General features: G+C 39.3%; 1 protein-coding gene across 8 annotated transcripts in view; it reads right to left on the bottom strand.

Annotated features, from left to right (window-relative positions):
* The window catches only part of AFAP1 (actin filament associated protein 1), a 119589-nt gene that overhangs the window by 40462 nt on the left and 64761 nt on the right, over positions 1–14366 (bottom strand). For all 8 annotated transcript variants that reach the window (XM_065062553.1, XM_065062554.1, XM_065062555.1 and 5 more), the window contains 2 exons: positions 7067–7175; positions 711–922 (listed from right to left, as the gene is read on the bottom strand). In XM_065062553.1, the coding sequence (XP_064918625.1) occupies positions 711–922; positions 7067–7175 (321 nt within the window). The remainder of the gene's footprint in view (positions 1–710; positions 923–7066; positions 7176–14366) is intronic.

The following is a 14366-nucleotide window of genomic DNA, read 5'->3' as shown; positions in this document are numbered from 1 at the left end:
TTAGTTAGAAGCACCAGACAGGAAGACAGGGAGTGCCTAAGACCCAAACTTATTTATTATGGTAAGCACTAGTTCGCTTATAATGACACAGAAATCAGTGCTTCCCTCAATTAGGCTTTCTTTTCAGAAAAGACAAAGACATCTATGAGCAGAAAATTTACTGACTTATGGGATCTTTTACTGGCGCCTCCGATCAGAAAGAAATGTAGCAGATTTGTTTAAGGAACAAATACATCCACTTGTTTTTTTCCTTTCTATAATGCAGCTGTGCATCATGTGAATACTGCATCTGTAATTACCGCAGAACAGATGGCAAAGGTTTAGTTTAAAGCGTATACACTGCCACGGCATATGCTGCCAAGTGAATTCTCAGTCTAACAAGGGACTTTTCTCTCCAGCCGCCTGATCCAACAGTTCATACACAAAGCTCCCTATGAGATTTTTGGTCCACAGGGAAAGAAAGATTGGATTTACAGTTTCAGCACTATTTTCTCCAAATGAAATATGTTAGTAGTTAATAGGCCAGACTTTCTTTCCAATATCTTGGAACTGCCTGCGTTTAAGTGCAATAAAAATAAAAGTTCTAGGTGGCTAAATGATACACTTATAATTTCAGTGTAGAACATATTCCAAAAACCATATTCCCATAAAAATAAATACATAATGTGAAAGGTAAAAATAAACCATAGCTAGATAAAAATAAAAATTACCAGTAGTTTGTTTTCTTTGATAACACACAGTAGTTTGGTCCATTGCCCAAATCGTTTCTTTCTAAGAAGGAAGGCACAGATTTTGGCATCCTTCACCAGATCCATAGAGGCCTCCTCGGAAGGCCACTGATGTCTCATTTTCTTCCCCTTTCCATCCTCCTCCTCTTCATCGTAGGATTCATAAGAGCTGCTCATAGCGTCTGAATCATAATCTTTAAGAAAAGCGTAAAAGCATCAAGTTAAAACATTTAGCCACGAAGTGTACTGAAATAACTGAAAATCCCCACAGTGTTCATTTTAAGTTAAGAATTTTGAAAGTCAGCCATGAAAAAACTACTGTTTCAGTGCTCAGTAATATCAATTCATTAAGATAATTGAAGAAGAGATGCTGTTCCATTATAAACCTTTATACAAGACCTGTACTGACACCTTTGGAATTTTAATTGAAAGAATGAGCTGCGCATACACAGCCAGAATTTTAGGTAGCATTTTATTATCTTGAACACATTATTTTGCAGATAACTTCATCTTTTGTAACTATTTTACTGAGACACATTTTCATCTTACCCTATTGCATAATAGAAAATGTAGGCACAGAAATGTCAATATTAGTACAGAATATCAAGAAACAATAATGAATATGACAAAGGTCACAAGAGTAAATTATGAGGCACTATCTACCTATCATAACATTTTATACAATTCTCAAATACAGCACTTGCAATGATATAAATAACACTGAATAGACAATGTTATTCCTTGAAGTACAGATTCTGCTGGAGTTAAAGGCATTGTGCAAAAAATGTATTGTTATGTGCTTCGCCGAAATAGCTTAATCCTGCGCCAAGTTTAGTGATAGAATGGCAAGATTCCTTTTTAATTAAACAATCTTTGTTCAGGCCTTCATTTTCAACAATGCAGTCAGCTCTAGATCTAGTCCTCTCAACTACAAAACTAATTTGCCATTATCTCAAAACCCTCTCTTCTACCATCCATACTTATTTATTTGTTTATGTGGGTATACATCTAGAAAGCCCTTCAAATAAGAACACCTGAAGGCATGCCTGTTGTCCACTGGAACATGTTCTCATGTTGGAGAATTGATTGGGATATTTTGAACAGCTGAAATTTCATCTAAATATTTCAAGTAGACTTTGATATAATTTTAGGCCAAAAGGTGGAAGAAAATCTCTCATTTGCTTTAGCTAGGTAAGAAGGAGACCTGGGACAACTGGGAAGAGGACAAGAGAGTGGATTGCAGGAAAGCTCATTTGAAATCAGCTCCTACCTGTGTGTAGAGTCAGAATGGGAAATACCCAGACCTCACATCTCTGAACCAAGACTAGATATTCAGATCTGATTTGTGTTTTCACAAAAGGCTGCAAAACAGTATATGTTCATTCCAAAGTGGAAGGAAAATAAAATTTGAAGCTCTTGAAACTTTTTTAATTAACTGCTGTCTCCTGGGCAATTCTGCTATGAAGTGTGTGGTTTGGGGCAGCTCCATACACACAAGTAGTAGAAGCCTCAGATGATTATCAGTGGGAAAACACTACAATTTTTCATTTGCTTTACAAAAATCAAGGGAAATACGGAAAAAAATATGGTAGATGTTTAAACGGATAGATTTAGAAATATGTATTCCAGAGTACTTGTTCTTGCATATTTCTTTAAAAGAATGCGTAAGATCTGGTAGAACTTGCCACTTCATCCATCTCTTCCTCCTGGTGAAGCAGGAAAAAGATGTCTGAAAAAAGCCCTGCCAAAACCTGAAACAAACCAAACATTCTCCCCTCCAACCTCCTTTTGGAGTGGCTATCCACAACGTTTCACACAGAAGCGTCAGGAAGTATTTGAGAGATCTTAACCAGTTTCAAACACAAATTAGCATGCCAGCCTGTTTGAAGCAGAGGCAGAATGATTCACGTGCTGTTACCAAACATGAAGATGTAAGGTCCAGTCATTAAACCAGCATCTTCAAGAAGGCCTTCTCCCAAAGGCATGGGCTAAGGGACAAGCTGCCTAAAGTTGCTGTCTCTCTGGGAACTTCATCTTTAAGTCTGCCTTTCCCTTTAAAATAGTAATACTTAGGTGCCTATAACCTCCTCATCCCTTTCTTTGAATTTAGTAGTTGTCCTGGTTTTGTTAAAAACAAGTTTCTCTTTTAGTGAATTTACCTGTCAGCTAAAGCTTCATATTAGCTGCATTTTCCTGGAAAACCAGATACATGTTTTGGTAAACATAGCAATGGAATGCAAAGTTATTGATAAGCATGGATACACCTCTCGCAAGAGGGGCAACGAAAAACAGGTGACCAGGAAACTGACCAATGGAGTATAATGTCCCATTCATGTGAATACTTCATATAAAAGCGGGAGATCACAAGGATCTCATCCCTTTTCCTTATGGCCGACATCAGGAGAGGACCTTGCTAGTCATCCCTGTGAACTGAGGCCTAGTGAGAGACTGAATCCAGCTCTGGTTGGCTGCAGAGTCCAGTCCAGGACTTCAGGTGCCAGCTCTGCAGTTGCTGGGACTTTCAAGATTGGTTTTGTATATTTTGTATTATTTTCTCTATTCTTATCAGTAGCATCAGTAAAACATTTTTAATTTTTCCAACTCTCTTTTCTCTGTCCTTCTTTCCCTCCTGGTCGCCTGTCCTTAGTGGGAAGGGGGAAGAGGGAGGGGCTGAAGAGGGAAGGGGCGGCTGCAGAGGGGCTTAACAATACATCTGCCACAGTTTTATTGTCACCCCGCAATCAAAACCTCGACAGTAGTGATCTCTGTTGCAGCTGTGCCACTGTCACAATATTCTCCTTGATGTTTGCTCCCTTTCTACAATATTCTTTTACCTCATTTGTGATTTTGTTCCAGTTTTGGCAATAATATCATTCTGAAACTTTTTTTTTTCTAAGGTAAGAAGTAGTAAGAAGTCACTACTCTACAGTGAGATATGGAAATATTATTCTAGTAGAATTCTTCTGTCTAATTATGACTAAGATTTAGTTCCTTCAAAATTAAGAAATTACCTGCTCAATGTAAGAGTTTCTGGGGGTTCATTTCCAGCAGACCAACTTGAAACATGAACGTATGGGAGAGACACTCCTTAAATATAATCTTCCCAAGAGAGTGGAACTGTGTCATTTTTCTACATTATGAGTATACACTGAAGAAGGGATGCTTGCATGGCAAAGTCAAACACTTCAGCCAGAGGATGGTCTACCAAATATGCCTTTCCCATCTGCATTTTTAAGTGTACAACTCAAAAGGATGCAAAAACTGAATCTGTTTTAACATGTTGTTTTCTTTCCTCTTTAGGCCATGATTTAAATTCTTCATATTGCAGAAAAGAAGGTTCCACTTTGGATAAAATTATCAGTCATCTCTGTCACACAGCAGAGTGTTGCTTTTGTTTGTACCATAAAGCCCATGCAACTGTCTCACTTTCTTTTCAGCAAAGCTACTGGATTAAATCACTGTTCTTTCCTCACAACATTCAATCTTATGACTTCTTACAGCAAGTTTCACCAGTTTCTAAAAAAATTACTTGTAGGAAGTCCTGACTGAGACTTCATAGTGCAGATTGAAATTCTGCACATGACATGTCCTACAGATACTTCCCATGTAGGCCCACAAGGAGTCCAAGTGCAGATTTCATGTTAGCAATATGGTGTATGATCAGCAGAGGGATTCTGCTGTATGGCAGTTGCAGGTTCATCCAAATCTCTGTTTATAGGAGGATGAAAGCCAACAGGAGCTGCTGAGACTCCCATCCTCACACAGTCTGATTGGATCTCTGGGGACTTGTTGCTATATCCTGCCCATTAAGTACTCCCTGTGTTTCTCTTCTTCATTTGTGGGACTCTTGGCCAGAAGAGTTTGCTGTGTGACTCACACCAGGAAGGGTGACCACCTTGGAGTACTCATGTCATCTGGCTGAAACTTTCCCGCTCCTTGCCACATCCTGCTTCTATTCTTTGTGTCTCCAAACTGCTGTATCACATCCAAAGCAAGGCTTTTAGGCTCTGAGACACAAACTAGCACACATAGAAAAAGTGAAAAACATCTCTCCACAATAAAGCAGTTTTATTAAATCTACTAAAGTCTCAGAGACTTCAGACGCACTGATCCAACATGTTCCAGTGCTGCTAATCTACCTTTTTTTTGTTAATCTTCTGCATTTTCTGATTATTCTAGCTTATTTTGACATTGGATTTTCACCCTTATCTTCACCAAAGTTTTCCACTTTAAGGAGTGAAATTCAAAGCAGACTTTCCCATTATTTGTAATGTTGCATCCCAAAGATTAGTCTGTGATAATTTAGGCATATGGTACAGACCAGTAGCTTTTAAGAAAGAGAAAAAGTGTTATCAGACAAGGCATATACTGTCTTGTTTTCATCTACATGCCAGTGTTTGCTTACAAACAATTACGGGGACTTCAGGAAGTTAAGAGAGATTTCATTTTCATGGTATCTATTCTGCAATTTTCTTCAGTTTCTGTTTGCCTTTACAGATAGGACACATGGTATGTAAGCCTCCTTGCTATTAATGACATTACAAAAATATTCCATAAGCATATTTACTGAAGGTAACAATTCCAACAGTTGTTTAACAGTTTATCCTTGCACTTCATTATTATGGTCTTCTTCATCTCAAGCAGTCTGAACAGCTAAGGTTACATCTTTAGTTAATATGCTGCTTTGATAGCTTATTTTAATTACCACACAACTGGATTTAGTAGAAGTTTTGCTTGACTGAAGATACATTACTAATGGCATATTGAATTTAAAATCAACTTTATTATGAAGAGCAGAATACTTTTAACACAAATTAAAAGAGATGATAAGGATATCAGGACATAAGAAAACATAGCAAAATCACTGTGAGATGATAAGTTACACTAACAGAGTTTTAAATATCTGTATATATATACTTACATTAAGGAATTACTAATGAACTTTTAAGGCTGATAGCCTAAATATTTTTATGGATTTGGATGGTTAAGTACAAGAAGAGATCAGTTTCATATTTTGTCCCTTTTTTTTCCCCTAGGCAATCCTTTAGCAGTGCTATTAATATTTGTACTATTAATATTCTTCTGTCTGACCATGGCTCTTGTTTAATGACAAAACACAAATCAGCAGTTCACCAGATTACAGGGTGTAGCAGGACCACCCTGCAGCATTGCAAGGGAGGAAATGAGGAGTGATTCTGCTGCTCTGCTGAGACTGTATATTCCTTCATTTGCTTTACAGTATATGAAACTCTTTCTTAGCTTGATTTTCTTCGGTAAATTAAGAGCTGCCAGATAACCTCAATTTGTGCAGTGTAGAAATGAATAATTAGTGTTCTAAGGTGACTCCTTTGCATGTGTGTTAAGAACAGAGACATCATTTTATTCATTTGTTCTGGTTCAAATAATAAAAATGACTATAAAATGAGGAAAGACATACCTTTAATTTTTGGGCCATAGAAAATAACAATTTGTTATAAATCAGCCATACACAAGTCATAAATTACCCCAGCCAATAAAAAAGCAGCAAAAAGGAAAATCCTTGCAATTTTTTAGCACATAACGTCCTGCTGACTGACCCTGTGTAAACGCTCACAGCAGTCATTTCAGTGGTTAACCAGCGTGGTCTCTGCACAGCTCCACTTAAGTGCACAGGTCTTTGCATAAGTATTCGGACGTGAGAAAGAGTATTTGTGTGTTGCAGAAGGGCATTCTGGTCACCCATCAGAAGGCAGCCCTCTGCCTTTTGCACTAAAAGATTACTCACAAAAACACTATCATGTGCATCAAACATGACCTGTTTGATCTGCCAGTATGACTGATTTATCCCTACCTACGTCTCATCAGAAATGCTGCAAATCACATATTTTCAATAATTACCTTTTTCTTTTTATTTGTCTACTTTAGCAAGTAATTCAGTGCAATAGAGGCACATATGTAGATCTGTGGATCAGCGCCAGTTTCTGAGACCTCTACATTTCCAGTATTGCCAGTTTAGAGGGATTTACTCTGGATGATACTTAACTCTGGAACTCCAGGTCCAGTGTCCCCACCACCTTCATGGTTCAAAGCTGTCCAAAAGACTAGTGCCTGATTTGGACCCTCTGTTTCCAACAGCAGCTGAAACACGTTTAAGCGCGCCTAACTGGAGCTCCATGTTCAGTTTTCTTTAAAGGGAGTCTGGTTTGTGCATGTCAAAACAGTTCTGCAAACCAAACCAATGCATGGCCCCAACACATCACCACAGCACTAATAGAAATGCAGCTGCCAGATACTAAAAAAGCTGTAAGACACTGAAACTACCAACTGCTCAGAAACTGGACTGGATATATATTACTCACTGGAAGTGATGTACTCGGGAGCCTTCCCAGGACTAAGTGGTACTGCCTCTTCATAATAGCCTTCAGGAAGGGAAGACGTTGGTAATGGTGGAGGCCCATTATCTGGTGGCTAAATGAAGAAAAAAAAGAAAAAGTGATTACAGACCAACGAGGTGATAAAATAAACACGGTTAGAACATCTGCTCATGATCAGTGCTAATGTTGTCAGCCTTATAAACCAATGGCTGTCTTTCTGACCATTTCTTCTGTTAACTGTCTCTAAAAGCAAGACTCTGGACGATGAATTAGATGTGTGTTCTGCAGGGTTGCATCTTTTAAAAGCCAAACAAGCCTAAATCTCAGGATTTCCATATGTTGTTATAATTAATTAAACAGTAAGTAGTATGGATTGAGATTTGAAGCAATAAAGACCATTACACCTAAAATAGTTTGCATTACAGCAGCAAACAACAGTTTGATTGATCAGTTTAGAAAAGTTAAATAGCCAGGGCTGGCAGAGATCAAGGACAGATAATTTAGATCATATTTTCACGATGTATTTGTTTCCTCAATGACAACTCAATTGTAAATATAGATATTAACTTATAAAATGCTATCGCTACATAGTGAAAACTGAGCTACAACCAAGGAAAAATTTGGAACATGAAGAAACAATTATATTTCAAATACCAGGTCAAATTCTAAAATGCTTCTTTTCTGAATATAAACCTGTTTTAAATTTATAAACGACCCACTGCTGGTATGTTGTTATAGTAACAAAGTAAATGTAGTACACTATGACTTCTTCCATGTGACTTTACTGTTCTATTTCCTTAGGAAGTACCAAAACGACTCTTATTTTATAGAATTCATTCATATTTGCCACAGGTTTTAGTTCCATATTTTTATATTGGAGAAAATACCGAAGACTTTTTCCAACAGCAGTAGTTTATTGTACGATTACAATAATATAACTTGTAAGTAAAGTCTCATTTCTGCAGTAACATTTTTACAAGACATCTTTCTCTTTTTTTTCATGTAATGAAAGAGATGTAACGGTGTTTTCTGCATTGGACTGATCCAGTCTAAACTTGGAGAACAAACAGAGATACGAAAGTAAGAAACTGGTCGGGGTGGGCTTTGCTCATGGTCCAATGCAGACACTTCTGGAGTGCAACTCAATGTGCTGACCAGTCTAGTAGACACATAGAGCCTTCTTCCACATAATATAGATGAAGCCACAGTGCCAGGCTCCTCTTTTGCTATAGACCTAAAGTTACGCAGGAGAAACCTGAGCTTTAATATCATGTGGCATTAGCTGTAATGAAATTACTTCTGTGGGCACTTTCAAGGCTGGATTCATCTTTGCTTGTTTCAAAGCCAGACATTTCCAAATCTCATTAGTGATTACACACCTATGCCAGACACCTAATTCTTAACAACATCAGCAAGACAAGTCCCACCCTTACTGTGCTCTGTATTTAAATTCATTTTAAGAAGGTTATTCTACTTTGCAGGTAAGAGCTTGTGAATTCCTGATGTGCACGCAGGTGAGGAGCTAGTGAATAAATCTGCCCTTCACCTCATCCAGCACTGACTTGCCTTCGTGTCAGACACAAAAATTCTCCACCAAGTTGAGATTTACACTAATATTACCTCTACATCAAATGATACAGCCAACTTCGTATGTCACACTCAATTACAGATAAGAAATGGCAATTACTGGTATCTATAACGTGAACCAAATGAGTTTGCCTCACAGACCAGTTTTGTTGAGAAATTATCTGTCAAAGAAAAAAAATAATGAATAAATATGACTTTTAGCATAATATCCCTGTGATTCTGCTGTAAAAATCCCAAACTGCAAATATGCACATCATCACAAAATAAATGAGTCTTTCCCAGGTTAGTTGCTGCTGCACAATAGGCGTAAGGGACATTAAAAAATACTACATGTTATTAATATTGGAAAATCAACAGCACGTTATGTATTTTGCCCTACACACCTGCACACATCAGCTCTACGTGGCCTGAAATGCTAGATACAATAGGGAGAGCTGCCTCCAAAGAGTTTGTATTTTCTCCCTTCATCCAAGTGAGTAGAGCCTTGAGCAAGTGAGCTGGGGTCAAGGTTTTTCCTAGGGCAGTGTAGATTCATACCACCCCTTTCATAAGACAGATATATTAATATCTTGGTCTAGTCTTAAACTGTTTTTCTCATCAGGTGTACATACGATATATGAAATTCTTATAGTTATTAAACCTAATTCACCCAGGAAATACCCATCCTGAGGGTCATTCCAATTTTGACTTGACACAGCACCAAGACTCAAAGCTATCTTTTATCCAGAAACAAATAAGAGGTTCCAATAAAGATCAGGGGGAGGAAAAAATCCTTGTTTTTAGACAAAATGTTATTCAGAAAGAAAGAAAAACGGAAATGAAACACAAATGGTGCTTGTCTGAATTTGACCCTGCTGGAGCACCAGTTACTCCATACAGCTGAGGCGGGCTGGGCTGTGCAGCCAACGTCAACACAGATGGAATCCATTGCTGACTTAACCGGGCCCTCCTTTCTGAAATGCATTTTGCAGTGCTTGCCATAACAAAGTTGAAAACAATTATAAAAAAGACTTTTAAAATAGAGAGAAACAGAGACATCCAACATTAACTACTGATTAAAGCAAGACTGCTTCAATATTGAGAGAAAATCCAATTGATTAAATTCAAAATAAAAATATCTCACTCAAATATGTACCATAAACAGCTACATCTTTTGGGAGTTATGGAACATGTAAGAGTTTGAGCATGAAGAAATGTAAAAAATACATTAGAGCATTTTGATATTACTTACTAATATTTACAGTGCTTTATTTTTTTTTTTTTTATTATTGCTAGTTGCATTGTTTAATTCTTTGAACTTGGCAAGTTTTTAGTGGAAGAATTTTGATGAAGTTATGAATTATGAACTGAAATTCTTCTCAATTCAATAACATCGCATTCGTTACCTGAAAAATAAAACGCCGTAAAACCCGCAAAACTATTTACATATTCTATAAAAGGATTAAATCTCAAAAAATCCTAGAACATGTGTAGTTTGAGTGGTATCAGGAGGAAAGACCTGGCAACCTGCACGGAAGGCATTAGCATGAATTCCTACTTTTACATTTTTTTACAGCAGGCCACAGGGATAAGAACTAGAGAATGCTGCCTTTCAAGACAAATAACCTTGCTCAATCACAGCAATAAGAACTGAGTTTAAAAAAAAAAAAAATCATTATTTTTACCTTATTAGAGGAAAATGGACAAAGATGAGTAAGATTGTTACCCAGAATAATACCAGTAATACTGAAACAACACTGATAAAGCTGTTTGTCAAGTGCTGGGTCTGAGACCGTATGAGAGACATTTTATTTGAAACCAAGAAGCGTACAGAGTGATAATTACACTACTGAATTGAGACCTCTGAAGACACTGGACTGTTTGTGGGATGCTCCACTCCAGTTTACAGGAGGGACTGTTGAGAGAAAGAAACAAATATCTCCAAATAATTTACCTGGACAGTAAAACTCATTATTTTACTGGACACTATGAAACAGACTTATTGGAAATATTAGTTTTATGGCATGTTATGGTCTTCCCCTCCACCTGCTGCTTTGTGTTCCACAGGCCACAAATAATCTCTTTCTTTATCCTGGGAGATAAAGTATTTTATTTCCCCTATTTGTCCAAGGGTACCTACCAAGATAGAGAGTAACATTTTTTTTAGGGATAGTCTAGCTGATATCGGCTAACGATATGAAAGCATATAGTGTGGAAAGTGGTGTGACAGACAGAGGAAAATAAATGTCATCATATAGGCGCCCGAGGATATAAAATCACTTTACACCACAACGAAGACTTACACGCTGTAGGAAATAGAAAAGAACACCTCCTTTTATGCGATGATTTAGGATGTGGAGATTTCCAGAGCAAAGCAGTGACTTTAACAGAGGCAGGGACTGTCAGCACACCCGTGCTGCAGGCACAGGCTGCCAGCAATTCAAGGGCCATACTCACATGTGTGCTATTAGATCAACCACCAATTCGGATCCAGCCAGACTGTGGAGCCAGCTGCTACGTAACCCCTCAACACTGAAAAGCAGCAACGTGAGACTGGAAAAGTGGTCACACACTGGTGATGCATAATAAAGCTATTCAGAAGCCAGCAAGCAAATATGGGCTGTCAAGAAGAAACACTGACACATGCATGTGCCATTTGCTGTGGAGCAAGCTTAGACCTGACCTCTGCACAACCCCACCGCATCCTCAGCCTGGGAGAGGGAACACATTTATGATTCCTTTCCCAACACATGAAAAAATGGAAGTCCAAAAAGGAAAATGAAACAACAAACTGAATACCAATGCAACTGGCAAAACTACTGAGAGAACATTGCAAACAGGCTTCATTATAGCACTGTAAAGACTATTGGGCACTAGTACTTGCCACACTCTTGGTATGAAAGCCTTTCGATAAACTCAAAATTGCTAAAAAGAAATCACTGATTACTGCCAGCAGCTGAGGATCTGGACGGGGACCTTGGATTCATTCATGACAAAAGTGCTGACTATATGGGATGTTAAGATCATATTGAGCTGTGTAGGAGTGAAATACTAGCCTAAGCATAGACAAGCAGAAGCTGAGAAGAATTCTTCATTTGACCTCAGCTCTGTATTCCAAAGTTATAAATTTCTCAGCTTGTCAGCTGGACCCTGCAAAACCAGGAGCCAAACAATGTGAAAGAAGTCTAACAACTTCTTTTTTCAGCTTCTGAGCACATCTGACGAAAGACAGTAGACCAGCCAGACACACCAAATATAAAAAGGAACTGCCTAAGAAATCAACAGCTGAAGTTAGACATGATGGGAGGACCAGCAACCCCCAGCATGCCAACAAAGAGCTGAACTGGTAACCCACAAGCTCCTACTGCAGCGCTGAGCAAACGAGGGCACGGAGGAAACGCCCGTGGAAGTGACTACAAGGTGGAGGATGAGTGTAAACACAAGTGAAGCTTTTCCTTCGGGTGATCCTGAACAACGACTTGAGCAGGTTTAAGACTACGAACAAAACAAGTTACACATTTTGCACGCTGTCCTCCAGGGAGTGGAGGTACATCTGACACAGCCTGAGTGTGTCAGTTGACTCAGGGGTGAATGCCTAATTAAAGGTATCTGAAGAGTGCTTAGTATGCAGAGTATACGGACTGGAAACAGATTGCATCCTCAGAAAACACAGCCTGATGATGGGAAAGGATCTGAACAGACTTGCTCACATTTATAGAATGAATCAGGGTGTACTATGGCTCCACAGTTTGATCTGAAGATTGTCTGGAGCGCATTTACACAGGAACCTCACCAGGAACTGCGTTACCATTTCACAAAACACAGCACATCTGAGTTCTGCTAACATAACATAATAGCCCCTTTACCTAAGCAACAGGAAGGTAAAGATGGTAATGAATAGGAGCAAACGGAAACAGTAAGAAATCAACATGGTATATCAACTGAGAGGAGAACCCAGTTGGTTTTTGCATCTCTGATGGCAATGTCAGCCTGCGGGAGAACCCAGGTATAAGCTTAAGGTTCAGTTCTTGTCATTGTATTTAATTAAGATTTGAGATATTAAATGAAACTGAAAAGACTGGAGCAGACAATGTGCCACTGAAAGGACAGATAGCTGGAAGGAGTTACACCCAAACTCTATGGAAGACAGAAATGGAATAAACTCCAGGATACATGGAACTAACAGAAGATGTAAGGAAATAATTCAAAAGTGAAAAAGAATGAGCCAGAAACAAAACCATAGTATTTCTGTATCATGTATCAGAAAGACCTGGGGAACTGAAGGCCAGGCAGTCTCACCTCTGTGCCCAGTAAGATCATGGAGCAGATCTCCCAGAAACTCCCAGAAACTCTGCTAAGGCACATGAAAAATAAGGAGATGATTGGTGACAGCCAACACTGCTTCACTAAGGGTAAATTTTGCCTGACAAATTTTGTGGCCTTCTACAATGCAGTTACACTGTTGGTAGATATGGGAAGAGCAACCGACATTCATCTACCTGGACTTATGCAAAGCATAGGACACTGTCCCACATGACATCCTTGTCTCTAAATTGGAGAGACATGGATTTGACAGATGGGCAACTTGGTAGATGAGTAATTGGCTGGATGGTCACACTCCAAGAGTTGCGGTCAACAGCTTGATGTTCAAGTGGAGACTAGTGACAAGTGGCATTCCTCAAGGGTCGGTATTGGGACCGGGGCTGCTTAACATCTTAATAACATGGACAGTGAGACTGAGTGACCCCTCAGCAAGTTTGCTGACAACACCAAGCTGTGTGGTGCAGTTGACACGCTGGAGGGAAGGGGTGACATCCAGGGGGACCTGGACAAGTTTGAGAGTTGGGTCCATGTGAACCTCATGAAGTTCAACAAGGCCAAGTGCCATGTCCTGCACATGGATCAGGGCAATCCCAAGCACAAATACAGGCTGGGCAGAGAATGGATCAAGAGCAGCCCTGAGGAGAAGGCCTTGAGCATGTTTGTTGTTGAGAAACTCAACATGAGCCGGCAATAAGCACTTGCAGCCCAGAAAGCCAACCATGTCCTGGGCTGCATCAAAAGAAGCTGGACCAGCAGGTCAAGGGAGGTGATTCTCCCTCTCTGCTCCACTCTCATGAGATGCCATGTGGAGTGCTGCATCCAGCTCAGGGGACCCAACTTAGGAAGGATATGGACCTGTTAGAGTGAGTCCATAGAAAGGTGATGAAGATGATGAAAAGGCTGGAGCCTCTCTCCTTTAAAGACAGGCTGAGAGTTGCGGTTGTTCAGCCTGGAGAAGGCTCAGGGGAAACCTTATAGCAGCCTTCCAGTACCTAAAAGAGACCTACAGGAAAGCTAGAGATGGATTTTTACAAGGGCATGTAGTGATAGAGCAAGGGCTAATTGCTTTAAACTGAAAGAAGGTAGATTTAAATTATATATAAGGAAGAAATTCTTCACCAGGAGGGTGGTGAGGCACCGGAACAGGCTGCCCAGAGAAGCTGTGGATGCCCCATCCCTGGAAGTGTTCAAGGGCAGGCTAGACGGGACTTTGAGCAACCTGGTCTAGTGGAAGGTGTCCCTGCCTGTGACATGGGAGTTGGAACTAGATCCCAACCCAAATCTTCTATGATTCAGATTTTATAATACAGGATTATTACACAGCCAGTTTAAAACATTACTCAGACAAAACAATATAGTTGACTCATATCAAGCCAAGGGTCTGGGTGTACCAAGA

The sequence above is a fragment of the Columba livia genome, chromosome 4 (genome assembly GCF_036013475.1).
Source record: "Columba livia isolate bColLiv1 breed racing homer chromosome 4, bColLiv1.pat.W.v2, whole genome shotgun sequence".
Classification (NCBI taxonomy): Eukaryota; Metazoa; Chordata; class Aves; order Columbiformes; family Columbidae; genus Columba; species Columba livia.
The sequence above is the reverse complement of the archived record's forward strand: the minus strand, read 5'-3'. Positions and strand labels throughout refer to the sequence as shown.